The 19148-nt window shown below is 38.3% G+C and overlaps 1 protein-coding gene across 4 annotated transcripts in view; it reads right to left on the minus strand.

Moving 5' to 3' along the window:
* The window catches only part of IDE (insulin degrading enzyme), a 114672-nt gene that overhangs the window by 64956 nt on the left and 30568 nt on the right, over positions 1–19148 (minus strand). For 3 of the 4 annotated variants that reach the window (XM_044240111.1, XM_044240108.1, XM_044240109.1), the window contains exons 2-4: positions 15215–15399; positions 14018–14225; positions 9158–9327 (exon numbers count right to left, since the gene is read on the minus strand). In XM_044240111.1, coding sequence (XP_044096046.1) covers positions 9158–9327; positions 14018–14225; positions 15215–15399 — 563 coding nt within the window. Of the gene's footprint in view, positions 1–9157; positions 9328–14017; positions 14226–15214; positions 15400–18168; positions 18224–19148 lie in introns of those variants that run through there. The other variant, XM_044240110.1, reaches the window with a different exon arrangement.

Consider the following 19148-nt stretch of genomic DNA (forward strand, 5'->3'; position numbering starts at 1 on the left):
TGTCTTTTGTTATAACTAAATTACTCTGAGTCTTGTGCTCTACAAGATACTGGGTTCATTCCTCAATCACAGTTTTTTCCTCTTGTCACAGTTTTGGAGGCCAAGCTAACATTATGGTAGAGTACACAGGCTTTGAGTTAAGACTGACTTGGTATGGAAAATTGTAACCTACACAAACTTCTATTGTCACCCTACCCGCCCTCTCCCTGCATGCCCTCTCTTAGTTCGGTTCAGCCTCTGTCAAAGGGCATGAGGAAATTTCAGTATTGGTGGTGAAGGTTAAGTAAAATCATATTAGGCAGAACGCCTACCCAGTGTGTAGCATTTAATTCTCATACAATAAATACTAGTTCTTTTTCCTCTTGAATGGCTCTTCCTTCTGCTTAAGAAAATCCTACCTACTCTTCAGAAGAATTCAGTTTGCATTTCCTCTAAGGTCCTGGAAAATTTAATTCCAGGGAACCCTAAGCAGGTAGAATAGAACAGTGATTAAAAGCTGGGTTTTTAATCACTGGGTTTGTATCACAGCTCCAGCACTTAAAAGCTGAGTGACACCAACCAATTTATTGACCTCTCAAGTGTTAGTTTACTCATCTATAAAGTGAAAATAATAAGCACGTTATCTACAAAGGATATTTTAAGAATTAAGTTAAATAATCCATTTAAAATACTTTGCACAGTGCTCAATAAAATTTAGTGTAGAGGAAGAGAAAAAAGAGATATTAATCCTGGAAAATCAAACCCGACATTATTCTCCAGTGAAATCCTGGATTTGCCGTAAGTTTCCAACTCAACTCTAAGCACCTTGAGTGCAAAGATATTGGTTACATTTCTTTGCATATTCTTTTCTTTTTTTTTTTTAAAGATTTTATTTATTTATTTGACAGACGGAGATCACAAGCAGGCAGAGAGGCAGGCAGAGAGAGAGGAGGAAGCAGGCTCCCCGCTGAGCAGAGAGCCCAATGCGGGGCTCGAGACCATGACCGGAGCCGAAGGCAGCGGCTCAACCCATTGAGCCACCCAGGCGCCCCAATCTTTGCATATTCTAATGTACTTTACATGTAGGGGGGTTAGAGAAGAATTACTTGTCAACTAAGGGAGACAGACATCATCTGGGCTAACTTATAACACTCTACTAAAATTCTTATAATCCTGTGGCACATACTACAGAGCATACTCAAGTAAATAACAATTAAGTAAGAAAAATAGCACCTATCCCTAAAATACAGCGCTACCCCACCCTCTTTTTCCACATGGCCTCCTACTTTGTCTTTCACTCCACCTGTACAACAAGGAGGGCCTGTTTTGTTTCCCTGATCCACTCCTTGATTTCCTTCTTTTATTTCCTTTCCAGCTGACTAAATCCAGTTGTTCGCACAGTGTGTGTGGTGTTACGTTCAGAGAAAGAGATCACTGAAAAATAACGAGAACTAGGGGCTCATGGGTGGCTCATTGGTTTAAGCCTCTGCCTTCAGCTCAGGTTATGATCCCAGGGTCCTGGGATTGAGCCCCACATCGGGCTCTCTGCTTAGCGGGGAGCCTGCTTCTCCCTCTCTCTCTGCCTCCCTCTCTGCCTATTTGTAATCTCTGTCTGTCAAATAAATAAATAGATAAATCTTTAAAAAACACACACACACACACACACACAGAACTAAGGTTTTCTCTTTCCTTTTCTAAACTACTTTAAAAAATCCAATTTCTCCTGCTTTTATTCCAGGGAGAGGCAAAATGAATGAATAAATCCATAAATGGCATCCAATTTATCAGGAACCATGGAACTCAAACTAAAGGCACAGGTAACGATACATGAAGTAAAAAGCTCATGTGGACACCAAGAGAACAACATTCCTCTAAGAACACAATGCCTGAAAGTCAGTTCACCAAACCTACTCTGGAGTCGCTCCTGGCTGACCAACTTACCTTTCATGGCAAGGTCCTTTTCAAACTTTGGACCTCTCTCACAGCTATGATATAATTATTGTGAAGACTACTGTTATTTATTTAAAATTATTACAGTCCCCAGACATTTTGCTAGCCACTTCACATGTATAGCTTCATTTAATTCTCATGTCAACCCAATATGGGAGGAAACTGAGGCTTACAGAAGGTAAGAAACTTGCCCAGAGTCTCTGAGCTGCCCAGTGGTAGAGGAAATATTCACCTTGAGTACTGCCCAACTTTGGAAGCCAAACTTAAAATCACCTAGGAATATGCTAGTTGTAGGTGGGATTCTTGGCTGAAGTCTGAGGCTAGGAAAGTCACACAGGGATTCAATGAAGACATATGTGTGGAGACAGATTTAACACACAGTAGCTATGAAAACAACTTTCAAACAGATTAACTGACTTCAAACAGAAAAATACTTGCCAGATGTCATCTTGAGAATGTGAGAACTGAGCATGGGAACCCAAGACACAAGAAAAAGGACAACAGTTTAAGGGCTTGTCCCACTTGCTTAGACAAAGGTTTACAAGACCAAATGCTTAGCAGAGCAAGACAGGTAATCTGCAGACTTCTTTCAACACAGACAAGCTTAAGTAGTAAACATACAAACAGTCTTTACACACAAAAGTAGGCTTTCTCCCACTCATCTTGAGAAGTGCTACCCTCTCAGCCTTTCATTTTTCCCTTTTTGTTAGATAAATGGGTAAAAGAAATATTTCATTTCTCTTTTAATCTTAAAATTGTGAAATATTTATAAATACTTAAGCATCCAGAATTACACCATTTATACCTATGTACTTACTACCCAGTTTTATCACTCTTCACGTTTTGCTATATTTTGTCATAAAATTATTTCCTCCCAGAGATAAAGTCTTGCCTTGCCTCTCCTCCTGTCTCTCTCTCCCCACTCCCAGAGATACTAAAAAGAATTTGGTGTTTAATCATTCACATGCATATTTTATACTATATTATATAAACATAAGGACATTAACAAGATGCAGTACTGTTCTGCCTGTTTTCAGATTTTATAGAAAGCTATCCCACAAAACACAATCTGCAAGTTGAATTTTGCTCAAAATATTTTGTTCTTTACTTGGTTTCGATACATAAGCTCTACTTCACTCATTTTAACTTTTCTAGAATATTCCACTGCAGACAAAAATGTATTAATGTATTCAACTGTTGACAGTCATTTTAAGTCATTTCCTACTTTTTTACTAGTTCAAAAAAATGCTTCTTGACCATTCTTGTGTACGTTCCCCTGTGCACAACAACTAAACTTGTTTCTCTCGAGGGTACATGTCAAGAAATGGGTTCCTTGGGTCAAAGGGCATGGGCACCACTTCATTAGATATTGCTAAACTGCTTTATGACGTGGATGAACCAATTTATTTCCCCAAAAACAGCATATGAGTTTCTGTTTTTCTACATCCTAACCAACACAATTCTCAGTTTTGCCTGACTTTTTATTGTTGCCAACCTGATAGATGTGAAATGGTATCACACTATTTATTTTTAATTTAATTTTTTAAGTAGGCTCCATGCCCAGCATGGAGCTCAACTCAGGGCTTGAACTCTCAACCCCGAGGCTGAAATCAAGAGCCCAGGCGCCCCTCGTTATTTCATTTTCTATTTTTTTATTTTATTTTTCCCTGATTTTAATATCTTTTTTTTTTTTTTTAATTCTCTTGACAGGCAGAGATCACAAGTAGGCAGAGAGAGAAAGGAGGAAGCAGGCTCCCTGCCGAGCAGAGATCCCGATGCAAGGCTTGATCCCAGGATCATGACCTGAGCCGAAGGCAGAGGCTTTAACCCACTGAGCCACCCAAGCATCCCTGATTTGAACATCTTTTTAAAGTTTACTCGACTACCCTCTTCTTTTAACTCCATATTCATATTCCATGGCTATTTCTCTAATGAGCCCTTTTATCTTTTACTTATTTACTTACAGAAGTTTTTCTGTTATATGCTTTGCAAATATCTTCACTGGATATGTGGATTATCTTTTGCTTTTAGGTCTACTGAACAGAAATTTAAAATTTTATTGAAGTCAAATTTATCTTTAAACAAGTAATTTATCTTTTTCTCTAGAAGATATGATTTGTGCTTTGTGTGCATAATAACACGTCAAAAAATTTTAATTCCAGCATTGTTAAGATAAAGGGTATTAGTTTCAGGTACAGTATAGTGGTTTGATAATTCTGTACACTAGTCAGTGTTCTTCGTAAGTGTATACTTCACCTTCACCTATTTCACCTATCCCCACCCACCTCCCCCCGACAACCATCAGCTTCAGTTTGTTCTCTATAGTTTAAGAGTCTGTTTTTTGATTTGTCTGTCTCTTTTTTCTCCCCCTTTAAGAATACTTTTCTTAAGATGAAAAAAAAAATCTGTATTTTTCTCTAGAAGTTGTGAAGTTTTCTTTCTATAATTAGGTCTAATTAACCTGCAATTTATCTTTGTGTATGGTATGAGACAAGCACCTAATTTTACTTATTTCTATACAGGTAATTTCCCTTTTCTTCATCTTTTTGTAATGTGCCTCTGTCTTGGGTCAAATTTCCATATATGTGTAGGTATATTTCTAGGATCTATAATCTGTTATTTTTCTGTATTCTTGCACCAATTCCACTACGGTAACAACTAGAACTTTATAATAAGTGTTGGTATCTAGTAGAATTAGTATTTTCTTTGTTGTTCTTCAAAAGCATCTTTGCTATTCTTGGCCCTTTACTCTAATTTTTTTTTTTTAAGATTTATTTATTTTAGAGAGAGAGTATGTGCACCCACAAAAGGGGCAGAGAGAGAGGGAGAGAAAGAATCTCAGATTCCCCGCTAAATGGGGAACCTGACATTGGGCTCAATCTCACAACCTTGAGATGATGACCCAAGCTGAAACCAAAAGTTGGATGCTCAACCGAGTCACCCAGGCACCCCTCTTTCTTACTGATTTTATAATCAGATTATCAGATTCCTCAAACAGATAAACAAAACAAGACAAAACTAGGGTTTTCAACTGGCACTGCATTGGATTAAGATAAATTAAACTCAGGCGCCCCATGATGAAATAAATTTAATGTACTGGCAGGCCAGAATTCTTTTTTTAAAGAAAGAATATAACAGAGGGGGGCGCCTGGGTGGCTCAGTGGGTTAAAGCCTCTGCCTTCGGCTCAGGTCATAATCTCAGGGTCCTGGGATCGAGCCCCGCATCGGGCTCTCTGCTCAGCGGGGAGCCTGCTTCCTCCTCTCTCTCTGCCTGCTTCTCTGCCTACTTGTGATCTCCGTCTGTCAAATAAATAAATAAAATCTTAAAAAGAAAAAAGAATATAACAGAGGGATCAAGATATTAGATAGATACTATTTGGTAAAACTTTCATTTGGCTGCTTACACAATTGCACATCTATATGCTCTGAATTATTAAGTAAAACATGCTTCTACAGTGGGCTGTATACAAAAAAGTTTGAAAGCAACTGATCTATATTATTTTGAAGCATGAAAAACCACTATGAAGGACAAACATCTTACTGTAAGGTTTTCTTAAAAATAAATAACACAATGCTTGGCTTTTGTTCATTGAAAAATACTCAGCTTTTCCTGCTATCTTTATCTAAATAATAACGTTTTAGGGGCACATGGGTGGCTCACTTGTTAAGCGTCTGCCCTCAGCTCAGGTCGTTATCCCAGAATCCTGGGATCGAGCCCTGCATGAGGCTCCCTGCTCAGCGGGAAGCCTGCTTCTTCCTCCCTCACTCTCTCTGCTTGTGTTCCCTCTTGCTCTCTGTCAAATAAATAAAATCCTTAGAAGAGTTTTAAATATATTTTAATATTTTAAATATTATTATTATTATTAACATAATAAGTCCTAATCCCTTGATGGAGAAAATGACCCACATTCATAGAAACATCTGAAGTCAATAAAAGGAAAAGAAGTAAACTAAGTATGAATTTCTGAAAAGGATTCTTTTTCAAGGATCACTTCTGTAAAATGTTATATGTGCAATTTCTAGATTGAGTATACAGCTTCCATCATGTTTTCAAACATATCTGTGACCTTAAAAATAGACAGAACCTCTACTCCAAAAAGTTCAATGTTAGGTTATACTTCTTTTAAAAACAATTTTTTGAAAATATTATTTTAGAAAGAGAGCACGCATACAAGTGCGCATACCTGCATGAGTAGGGGGAGAGGCAGAGGCAGAATATCTCCAATAATCTCCTTGCTGAACACGGAGTCCAGTGCAAGGCTCGATCCATGACCCTGAGATCAGGACCCAAGCCCAGTTGGACGCTTAATTGACTGAACCACCCAGATGTCCCTAGTTTATACTTCTAAATTAAGAAGGTAACTGGACATTTGCATTACATCTATCACATTTTCTGTATTTCTGTGCTGAGTCTGGCTCAGTCATCTCTTAACTGTTCCTCTAACCTCATACTTTACTAACTGCCCAGTCTTGTCAGGGGTTTATTAAAAACAAGCATGCCCTCAGAATCCATCCATACATAAATGACCATTCAATGTTTCTCTTCACCCATTACTCCTAAAACCTTCCTCCAGAACGTTTTAAGACTGTTCCTTGCTTGTGACCAGAAGTAATATCACCGGCCTTATTCACCGGATTTATTTCTGCAAGATTTAGGGCTGCTTCCTGATTATGCTGATTATGATTTGTCACCAGTGAGGCTATTTAAAAGAAAGCAACTCTCGGGACGCCTGGGTGGCGCAGTTGGTTAAACGACTGCCTCCGGCTCAGGGCGTGATCCTGGAGTCCCGGGATCGAGTCCCACATCAGGCTCCCAGCTCCATGGGGAGTCTGCTTCTCCCTCTGACCTTCTCCTCGCTCATGCTCTCTCTCACTGTCTCTCTCTCTCAAATAAATAAAATAAAATCTTAAAAAAAAAAAAAATAAAAATAAAATAAATAAAAGAAAGCAACTCTCAAAGATGAGCTCCAACATGTTCTACACAAAAGCAGCATTGTTGGTGTAAGTAACCTACCAGAGAGACGACTTAAAGTACAACAGTTTGGATGGAATGATTTTGAAATGTGTTGTTTTTGTTATTGTTTTTACAACTCATATCCCCTTCTTGATATACCACACATGCTCACATTCTCTACCAAAGCCACCTTTCTTTTCCTTTTTCTTTTTTTTTCTTATGGGGGGAGAAGCACAGGAAGAGGGGCAGAGAGAATCTTAAGTAGGCTTTGCACCTAGCACAGAGCCCGACACGGGTCTCAATCTCTCACAACCCTGAGATCATGACCTGAGCCAAAATCAAGAGTCAGACACTAAACTGACTAAGCCACTTAGGTGTACCCAAAAGCCACTTTTCAAACAACTCAGAGCTACACAGACATTTTAGGGACCACAGTATTCATCTTAGCCATGATGTTGACACTGACTGCCAAGTACTAGAGATAAAAATCTAAAGAATATAGTATCACTGCTTCTAATCACAATGTTTAAAAACTCTTATAATTTTCTTTTCTCTCTCTGCCCCTCCACTGCTTGTTCTCTAGTTCTCTCTCTCTCTAAAATAATAAATCTTTTTTGGGGCACCTCAGTGGCTCAGTCATTAAGCACCTGTCTTCAGCTCAGGTCATGATCCCAGAGTCCTGGGATCAACCTACATATCAGAATCCCTGCTCAGTGGGAAGCCTGCTTTTCCCTCTCCCACTCCCCCTGCTTGTGTTTCCTCTCTCACTGTGTCTCTCCCTGTCAAATAAATAAATATAATCTTTAAAAAAAAAAAGTAATAAATCTTTTTTGAAAAATAAATTAACTAAACAAATAAAAACTCCTAATTCAGGGCACCTGGCGGGCTCAGTCAGGAGAGCATGTGACTCTTAATCTTGGGGTCATGAGTTTGAGTGCACTGAGTGTAGCAATTACCAAAATAAATAAATAAATAAATAAACTTAAAAAAAAAACTCCTTCTAATTCTGCAAAGCTATGCTAATTCCCTGGCTGCTGTTGGGATATACTGGAATGGTATCCAAACGGAAAGAAAGCTGTCTTTATAGTCTTAAAAAATGTTCCCAAATTAAGTTATATAAGATGCATAAATTTGTAAGTGCACTGAACAATCTATTATTTTTATGCCATTTTATAATCCCCAAAGCAGTATTTTAATCATAGCAACCTGTTAACGATTACATCTGGTGAGTGGGATTGGCAGAAGTAGATGAGGAAAAGAGAGTTTTTGTTTTTGCTTTTTTTAAAAAATACTTTTGCACTGTTTAAATATTTAAATTAAACACACTTTTTAATGAAAAATTGAATAAAGAAAAACAGTACAATTATGAAATCAAGAATCTCCACATTTCTTGTATTCTACTCCCTGTCATCCCCACCTCTAATCTCTTTCCAGGAGATTGCAGCACCCTGACAGCAAGGGCCTGGTGTGTCTTCCACAGTGTTCGAGCTCCCACAGCCATCCCTAGGAGGGATGCTAGGCCTGTGTAGGGAGTAGAGGTGGAGGCAATGGGAGGAAGACAATTCAACAAGCCTTGAAGTGAGCATTTAAAAAAGCACTCCTATTTGGAAGGTAGACTTCAGAATACATTCTTTGAAATGCTACTTAACGTCTATTCACACCTCTAACTGCTGTGCTCCTTAAACATTCAGACCCCTCCCTGTTTGAATGACAGCCAGAGTACATCTCCTAGAGGGCAAAATAATTGTTTACGTCATTATCACCATCACTTTGAGTATATCATCCCAAGTTTTATGTATGAAGTCCACTGCCCATCTGACATCTGACATCTTTTTGAACTACCAGCTAAACAGGCTAGTCACCTGTTAGAGTGACTTCATTTTTACTGTTGCTAAACTCTGAATACATTCTGTATCTTCTTATCCAACAAACTTGCTTCATATTTGATCACTGTTCTTAATAACCCATCACTTTCTCCATGCATCTCTTACAACTAAGCTTCAGCCTCATTTCAGGTCACAAGCCACAAATATGAGCGCCAACACAGGGACCAGACAGATAACAAAGTGTAGGGGTATGGTAAGTAATAACAGGGAGTAGCAACAATATAACAACATCTTCTTAGGACTGCCAGTTTATAAAAAACAAGGTACTAGGAATGGGGAGTTCTAAAATGCTCTAACCTAAACTGTAAAATACAATACTGTGAAAAGAGGCCATGGGTTTAAATGAGGTCAGAGAGAACTAATGCATGAAAGCCGCTGTTTGACAAACCTGTCCCAAATTTGCTGAAGGGGTGTTTGGGATTTCCCGTAGCTTTTTCCAACTGGAAGAGTCTCCAGGCATCGTTCATCACATTCTTCTCGTGTTCTGAATCAACCGCATTCACCTCTCTGTCTTTGCAACTCTCATCAAATAAAGGGCACAAGAAAAATTGTGCAAACCTAAGGGTGTGAAACACAATTAACAATTTGAAAGCTGTTATTTTAAAAGAGTGGCCTTTAAAAAATAAGTTTGAAACTTAACAGATAAGAAATATGAATTCTGTAGAACCAAAAAACTGCCATTGCTACCAAGAAAAAAAAAATGTGAAACAAGTTCCAAGTAACAGAAGAAAAATACTAGACATGTATAAATTCAGAGGAACCAATCTACCCCAGATATTAGTGAAAATATACTCCATAGACACACTTCAGATGCCAATCCCAAGTTCACCTTGTACCTGGGCTTCTAACTAACTGCCTACGTGTCAGAGGTTCCCACCATCTCCCCTGGTTCAATGAATTTGCTACAGCAGCTCACAGGACTCAGAGAAACCTTTTAGTTACTAGATTACCAGTTTATGATAAAAGGATGTAATTCAGGAATAGCGAGATGGAAACGATGCACAGGTCAAGGTACACAGAAAAAGGCATGGAGGCCACTCTCCCCAAGCTCCAGGTTTTCACCAACTAGGAAGTTCTACAAACCCTGCCCTCTTGGTTTTTTATGGAGGCTTGATTACATAAGCATGACTGATTAAATCACGGGCCTTTGGTGACTGAACTCCAGCCCCTCCTCCCCCTCCTGGAAGGTCTAGGGATAGGAGTGAAAGTTCCAACCTTCCAATCATAGGGCACTGGAAACCAGCCCCCCAACAGGTTACCTAAGGGCTTCCCAAAGTCGCCTTAATAACATACCAAAAGACACCTTTAACACTCTCAATCACTTAGGAAATCCTAAGGGTTTAAGGAGGTTTTGGCCAGGAATAGGGAGAAAGACCAAATATATATTTCTTATTATAAATCAACAACAGCAAAAAGTCAGGCAGACTTTGAAGATAGTAGCAATCCATTTAAAACATGCAATTTGACAAGTCATGAAAATCCTTGTTATGTATGGCTAATTCTCCAAAAAAAGGAAAATGCAGGTGACAGTTCTTGGGCAAATCAATCTTAAATTTACAGTTTTAGGTGCAAATGCACTAAGACTCAGACATTTTAGGACAAACTAAGTGAACTACTTTTTAAAATTCCTTTTTAAGTAGTCTCCACACTGGGCATGGAGTCCACCATGGGGCTCAAACTCACGACCGTGAAATCAAGAACCGAGCCGAGATCAAGAGTCGAACACTTAACCAACTGAGCCACCCAGGCACTTCAAGTGACCCACTTTTTTAAACGCTCTATTTGAATATCTTTTCTTCTTATGGAGAAAAACAAACCACCTTTAACTAGTGGGGAAAGAATAACGGAATGAAAATCCTACAACACAGTAGTTTGACCAAGACACAATTATGGGCTTTTATAAAATATTAAGGGAATTTAAAAATTTTAATAACCCGTGATTCAACAAATCACATGGCATTTAACTCCAACATAAGTAACCAAATGCTTCTCTTGAGACTATCCTTTAGTAGTAGTACCAAAGTTTAAACTAAAATAACAAGTGGGAGACCTGGGTGGCTCAGTTCAGGTCATGATCCCAGGGTCCTGATCGGCAGGGAGTCTGCTTCTCCCTCCACACCCACACTCCCTACTCATTCTCTCTATCAAATAAATAAAATCTTTTTTAAAAAATAAAGTAACTTTAGCTATAAGTTAATTCTCCTGCGTCAGGTTGCAATTTAAAGCATGATTTCACAAAGTAAATCTTAAGAAACTTTAGACCCCATCTTGTAAAAACAAGATCCAGAAATCAGATGAAGTCGCAAAGCAGAGGCTGTCTGAATAGGGCCTAACAGACTCCCGGATCTATAGATATCTCAGCAACTGCACTTCACAGTTTAGTTGTCAAAAAGACTGCTATCACTACTTGATACATATTTTATGCACACAGTAAATATAATACTGTGCTAAGTACTTTACACATACCAATCCAAAGGAAAACTCCATCTATCTGGAATCCATAATCAAAGATACATGGAAACAGGTATTTCTGGACATGTAACCTCTTTTACTTGTCTCAATATATTTAAGCTATTAAAGTGCCTAAAAGCACATACCATAGCTGGGTAGGTCCATGAAAAGGGTCATGATAAAAACCCAACATAATGGGGCTCTTGGGTGGCTCAGTGGGTTAAGGCCTCTGCCTTTGGCTCAGGTCATGGTCTCAGGGTCCTAGGATAGAGCCCCATATCAGGGTCTCTGCTCAGCTCTCAGGAAAGCCTGCTTCTCCCTCTCTCTCTCTGCCTGCCTCTCTGCCTACTGATCTCTATCTGTAAATAAATAAATAAAATTTTTTCTAAAAAAGACACAACATAATCAATATTTTTAAAAGAGCCTCTCATGAGGTGCCTAGGTGGCACAGCCCACTGAGTGTCAGACTCTTGGTTTCGGCTCAGGTCATGATCTCAGGGTCGTGAGATGGAGCCCTGTGACTGTCCCTGCGCTGAGTGCAGAGTCTGCTTAAGATTCTCTCTTCCTTTCCCTCTGCCCCTACCCTCCCCACACACACATGTTCTCTCTCTAAAATAAGGCCTAAAAAAAAAAAAATGCTCTGATACAAGTGTTTTTGCTTTTTTTTTTTTAATCCTCTGAGTCAAGTAACAGATATCCTCCATCATACAGAGATTATATGAACATCTGCTGTAGCATTCATAAAGCAGGAAATTAAATTCAGTGTATGATCCCAGGGAACTCATTAATGGAAATCTTCTGGGAATACATACAAAAAATGATTACACCTCAAAGCTGCTGCCTAAAGACTGAAACATAATCTAGAAGGAGTAAGAAACAGGCTACTATGACCCAGACACATATTCCAAACCCATGTCTCTTCCCTGTTTATGTTCTTTCCACTAAGCAATAAATTCAAACTACTAAGTTTTTAAAAAATATGATGACTTATTAATATAAGGAAGCGTATAAAGCTAGTACTAAAACTGCTAAGTCAAAATTCATTATAGACCCATCAAAAAGTTGCGGAATTACACTTCCTTAGCAATATAGAAAACTATAAAAAGTTATCAAGAAAAAATTACACTTTGGATAACGAATCAAATCACTAGTATGACAAAAAATTAGAAATTGTTAGCTGTGTAGAAAACTGACCAAGAAATTAAACTGGCCTAGGGGTGCCTGGGTGGCTCAGTGGGTTAAAGCCTCTGCCCTCGGCTCAGGTCATAATCTCAGGTCCTGGGATCGAGTCCTGCATCAGGCTCTCTGCTCGGCGGGAGGCCTGCTTCCTCCTCTCTCTGCCTGCCTCTCTGCCTACTTGTGATTTCTGTCAAATAAGTAAAATCTTTAAAAAAAAAAAAAAAAGAAAGAAAGAAAAAAGAAATTAAACTGGCCTAATGGAGCTTGGTCCAGAAAATACCTTTACAAAATGTCCCAAGGGTTGAAACAGCTGGTCGAAACATTCTGTGTCACACAATGAGATGTCACCTCACACCAGCCAGAATGATTATTATCAAAAAGACAAGAAAGAACAAGTGTTGGCAAGAATGTGGAGAAAAAGGAACCCCTATGTTGGTGGGAATGTAAATTGCCACTGCCACTGTGGACAACAACATTCAAAAATTTAAAAATAGAATAATCATATGATCCAGCAATTCCACTTCTGGGTGTATATCCAAAGGGAAAAAAACACTTAATTTGAAAAGATATAAGCATCCTGATGTTCACTGCAGCATTATTTACAATAGCCAAGATATGGAAACAACCTAAGTATCCATGGATGGACAAATGGATAAAGAAAATGTAGTGTATATACAAAATGGAATACTACTCAACTGTTTAAAAAAAAAAAAAAAAGAAAGCAATCTTAACCATTTGCAACAACACAGATAGACCTAGAGGTATTATGCTAAGTGAAATAGGTCAGACAGAGAAAGACAAATACGATCTCACGTTTTGTAGAATGTGAAAAACAAAACTCATAAATACAGAGGACGGATTGGCAGTTGTCAGAAGAAAGGGGATTTAGGAAGTGAGTAAAAGGAGTCAAGAGGTACACACTTCCAGTTGTAAAATTCATGGGGATATAACGTGCAGCATGGTAACTACAGTCAATAATACAGCATTGCAAACTTGAATGTTGCAGAAGGGTAAATCCTAAAAGTTCTCATAAGAAAAAAAATGTTTTGTAACTTTGTATGATGACAGATGGTAACTAGACCTACAATGGTGATCATTTTGTAATGTACACAAATATTGAATCATTATGTTGTATACCTGAAACTGCTACAATGTCAACTAAACTCCAATTAAAAAAAAAAAATTCCATAAACACTAAGTATCCCTGAGACTAGAGTAACTAAAGGAGAACAGAATGTTTAAGTTCTAGCATTTTGGAATAGGAGCACATTTGAAAAGAAATCCATGACACTATTACAGTTTATTCTTCATGACATGCTTCATATGGAATACCAGTAACAGGAAGAGCTAGTGAGAATTCTGTATGTCAGTAAAATATTATGTAGGGCTGAAGACTGGTTTAAAGTCATGCCATTATTTTTCCTCTACCACAAGGTAAATACGTAAAATCACCCATTATTTTTCTTCTTTTTTATAAAACATAGGGGAAAATACTAGTTAAAATACTTTTTGTTAAGCTATAAAGCTGTGGAGACATCTTTGTAAAAACAGTAACTATTACTACTATTAATGTATAAAGTACACAAAACTGGATAATTCATAGGGTATTTGGCATTACCTGTCCAGGGCACCCTCTAGGTGTTCATGGGAAACATCAAAATAGTAATTGGTATGTTCTCCACTAGTAAAGGCATTTGAACTTCCTGCATGCTCACTGAGAAACTGGCTGTATTCATTTTCTTTAGGGTATTTCTTTGTTCCCAAAAATAGCATATGTTCACAAAAATGACTTAAGCCAGCAATATTTGGAGGATCTGACAATGAACCTGAAAGAGAAGAAAAAAACACATCTTTTTTTATGTTGAAAGTTATAAAATACAGATGCATTGCAAATGATCTGGAACTTCTGTTAACATGACAACTCCAAGCATAGAGCCAGAGAAAGTTAGGCACAGTCTGCTCTAAAATGGTATTGTGTAGATTCTAGCCTCAGCTTCTGATAGTAATTAGCCGAGACAGATTACTCAGCCTCTCTGGACATTAGTTTCCTCACACATCACACTGGAGGGAAAGAAAGAGTTGAACTGACTCTTTTATAAGAGCTAGAACTTTCTAGTTCTGGCTTTATTGCAGGAGATAATACAGTGTAGTGGTAAGAGCATAAGTTGAGGGTTACCAGCTCTGCTGACGGCGAAATTGGGAGCACAATACTTTATCTGGCCTCAGTTCTTTTTCTATACATACCTAATCTAGAGAGCTGTGCAAACACAAATCAAATGATAGCTGCAAAGTGCACTATGTCATACTTGGCAATAATTATTTGTTCACTACATGATAGTTACTACCTTGTTTCCTCAATTTTAAAATGCTATTGAGTTAAATAAAAGCTTTTCAGAGAGGAAAAAAAGAAACACACCTATGTACAGATAGGTGAGAAACAACCTGATGAAAGCTACATTAAATGAAAAGGAAATGAGCACACAAGAATCCAGAAAACATGGTATTCCCTAGTGTACCAAAAGTATACAAAAGTGAAAGCATTACCATTGGTACTGTAAAGGATGGGAATTGATTTCCTTGCCACTAGGTCACCTTAACTGAGAACCTGACAAAATGTCTTGGTAAATAAATGTAAGATTATTTGATTTTGACGAATGGAGATTGCCAATAGCTGTATAGGGCTACTGCAGGAAGAAAGGTACATCAAACCAGTAACTAGGAGGTCTTCATTTGCACACAGAAGTAGAGTTCTAATAAGTGTCAACATTAGATGAAGAAAATAGAACCAAGCTGAATTCACAATTTTAAACTGTACCTATGTGCACATCAAGTGCTGCTGATGACTTATCCGTGGTCGGATCACTGATGAGAAGTACTTTGATACCATTGGCCAGCTCTAGCCCACGGTATTCTCGCTTGTCTTCGGGAGATTTGATAATGTGATTTCCTACTCTCTTGATAGCTGGATTATTCATCTTGCTGTAAGTCTTCTCTTGGAAACTGAAAAGAAAAAAAGTTTTAATTGTTGCATTGTGGCTTAATTTTTTTTTAACAAATAAAGAATAGTATCAAGCAAACCCACATAATAGATCATCAGATAAAAAAATAACTGGAGGAATTTTTTTATAGCTCATCAACAGAGTATAATCATTCCTCTCTTCCCTCTTACTCCTCATTCTTTTGTTAGAGAAATGCTAACAATATTGTTTTTGTGGAGCCCTATTTAATCTAGGAGAGCACCTGGGATGAGGATTTGAGACAGGATAGCTGGTCAGCTGTGCTGACCTAGAATGGATTCTTAATTATCAATAACTGCTTTCCACATATTTCAGAAATATTTACTAAAGTAAGATGAGAGATTGTGTAAAGATTATTATTGGACCAACCAAAACATTGCTCAACCTGATGATATTCAAAGACAGGGCAGAGCTAGAACTCACAGGTCTGATACACACATGCTCATAACATAGGGGACAACCCCCCACGAGAAAAAAAACCTGTTAAGTCCTGATACAAATAAGAGACCTGGGTTACACTATGAAAGCAAAAAAAAGGAAAGAAAGAAAGGTAAGAAAGGGAGGAAGGAAGGAAAGAAGGAAGGTCATACAAACAAAAAATGGGAAGTATCCCAAGTAATTTTTATAATTTGGTGAAGTAGTCCTCTCCTGTCCTCTCTAGGAAAGCTGAATTACTAAGATGGGAAGAGGCTGTTAACACACAGAATTCTGAAGGAGTATTGTCTGGTATTAGCGCAGGAAAGGGATGTTCCAGAGTCTGGGATTATGCATGTTTTTTGAAACAAAGAGTAGATGCTTTTTTGGTCTATGTTGGGAATCATCTAAGAGACAAAAATGAGCCTGTTATTATCAACAGGCTAATAATCAGGTAAAGCCCAAAACATCTGACACTAGAGAGGAAAAATGACCCTATGCTAGCATATTTTCTTCTTACCTGAAAGACAAAAGAAGTAGATCTGTCTGCTCCTTAAAGACTGACAGACGTTCAGATTTAAAGATAAGTCAGAAGGGGCATAAATAGGCATTACTATTATCTTCAATAAAACCTTTATTTTTTGCATTAAAATACCTGGAAATTGGGGAGGGAAAAAATCTGGCTTGCTTTTATCATAATACCTTCCTCTCTGAAATTGTCTAACTATTCTTCTGAGTAACAACTGATAAAACAAAGAGGTCTGCTCCTATTAAGATTGTCATCTAGGCACCTGGGTGGCTCATCAGTTAAGTGTCTGCCTTTGGCTCAGGTCATGATCTCAGGGTCCAGGGATAGGGCTCCCTTCTCTGCGGGGAGTCTGTTTCTCCCTCTGCTCCTCTCCCTGCTCCTGATATCTCTCTCTCTCTGTCTCTGTCTCACTCTCTCTCTCTCTTTCAGATAAATAAAATCTTAAAAAAAAAAAAAAAAGACTGTCGTCTAGATCTCCTTTTGGGAAGACTCTTCAGAATTTTAAAATAGTATAAGTCATACCAAAAATATAATACTTTTTTTTTAAATCACATAGTACTTTATATAGATAGTGCTAACAGTCATGTCCTATTTATAGTAAAACTATTTCTTGAAAAAAAAAAGCATAAAATATAGTGCTAACATTTTTGGAATATAAGATCACCACTGGAAAATACAAAAGCAGTTTGGAAGTTATAAGGTATTATTAATAACTCCTTTCTATTTCATTAGTCATAAGCCACTGAAGTTCGATGCTCAAGACAGATGAAAATATCTGAATGCAAAGTCTTAGAAAAGGTGTTTTACGGTTAAAAAAAAAAAAATCTCAGGGTAAGAGAAAATGATCTACCTGAGCCCCCAAAGAGGGGCACAAGGATAATAATCCTAGCTAAGACATTTCCCAAAGGACAATCTGTTTCCACTAAAACAAATGCCTTCAGTATGTAGCTGATTTCAAGGATTTTAATCTGGGTTAAGATTAAATAAACCATGAGGCAGCCTCCATTAAGACCCCCAAGAAGAAGGGCAGCATTAAAAGAAAATAGGGAAGCTCAGTGTGTACCACAGAGAAGAGCCCATGCTCCTTCCTATAAGGCTCTACTGGGTGGGCAGGGGGGATTCTTGTAATGGTTTCACCAAGCGGGAGCAAAATCCAAGGACTATTTTTTATTTCAATATGCCATTGCCTTCACCTAACTCCCTCTACTGTGCTTGCCCCAGTTAGTCTGGCCTAGGAGAACCAAGGGCTACAAATGACTAAAATGTAATGACAATGATAATGGAGCTCTAAAAAGTCTGTCCAACCCCCAGCTGTGGTGGGGAAATAAAATACAGCTTACTTTCCTAGGACGAATGGTCTTATTCTGTGGGAGGTGAAAAATTCATCAGAAGATAACCACCCTCCACTACAGACTACATTCTCCTTATCCAGATTTCCATTTTTTCAAAGGAAAAAAAATATGTGTCATCACAGTTCATCACAGGCATGTACAGAACTCACCGAGATAGTGAAGGCCTGCCTGATTGATATCCTTGGTATGGCTGAGCACAAGGAGATGGATTTATTCTCTAAGTCAAATATAAAAATTAGTCCAATGACTTCTAGACATTTGTACAAGAGATCAAGGACAACTATAAATTTCTATGCTGGCAATGCTACCAAATCAAATATTGAGGAAGTAAAAGCCAAGAGAACCAGTAGCAACATCTTCAAACAAGACCCATCCCCAGCAATCTATATTCAGTAGGCATAGTCTGGATCCCTGCAGCCTGGCTATATCAGCACATCAACAACAATTCGATTCTCACCTTCTGGAGAACTGAAGGAAATGATCGGGAACTCCTCTGATGATGAATTCATCAACAGCTTGTCTGTCTCTGTATTTATACTCATGAGATCATATCCCAGCTCCCTCATTAGCATGAAGCCTTCAGGAGTAATTCTGACTTTCAGATGACAGGCTGATGCTAACTCAAATGCTTTCCCAGACACTTCTTTGATATTTTTACCCTAAGTCAAAATCTTAGGAGCAATAAAACTACTTTCCGTTTTAGCAACCTTATCATACATTGGAAACTTCGTAAAGCACAACATTGTCAGTGTTCAGCATTCTGATAAACTGGAGAGAGATCGAGTAATTACAGCGTATTTTGTAGTTCCGTTCAGAATTTAAAACAATGCCTAAAATCACATTAGGTAAAAGCTGGAAGAGTCATCACAGATTATCTAGTCTTTTGCAGTATGGGGACTGGCAGCACTGGTCCTTCCAGAGGGCCAGTTAATAATGCAAAATATCAGAAACCACTGAGAGACCCACTGAGCCAGAATCTGCATTTGAACAAGATCCCTAAGTGGGCTAGTCTCATCTTACTTATATGGAAACTGAAGGTCAGGGAATTTAAATTCCTTGTCTAGGATCATACAGCAAAAGGTTACAATTAGAACTCAACTTTTAACTTCCAGTCCTGTGTCCACCCCAGCTCCCCCAGAGCCAAAGGAACATTTAAAGATGCCTATTAAAGGGGCACCTGGGTGGCTCAGTGGGTTAAGCCTCTGCCTTCAGCTCAGGTTATGATCTCAGCGTCCTGGGATAGAGCCCCGCATCGCATCGGGCTCTCTGTTCAGTGGGGAGCCTGCTTCCCTCTCTCTGCCTGCCTCTCTGCCTACTAGTGATCTCTCTGTCAAATAAATAAATAAAATCTTTAAAAAAAAAAAAAAAAGAGGCCTATTAAGGTGCAGACACTACATCACATATGTTAGCTATAAAGATGCGTGCCCCAGAGCCCTT

The sequence above is a fragment of the Neovison vison genome, chromosome 2 (genome assembly GCF_020171115.1).
Source record: "Neovison vison isolate M4711 chromosome 2, ASM_NN_V1, whole genome shotgun sequence".
NCBI classification, from domain to species: domain Eukaryota; kingdom Metazoa; phylum Chordata; class Mammalia; order Carnivora; family Mustelidae; genus Neogale; species Neogale vison.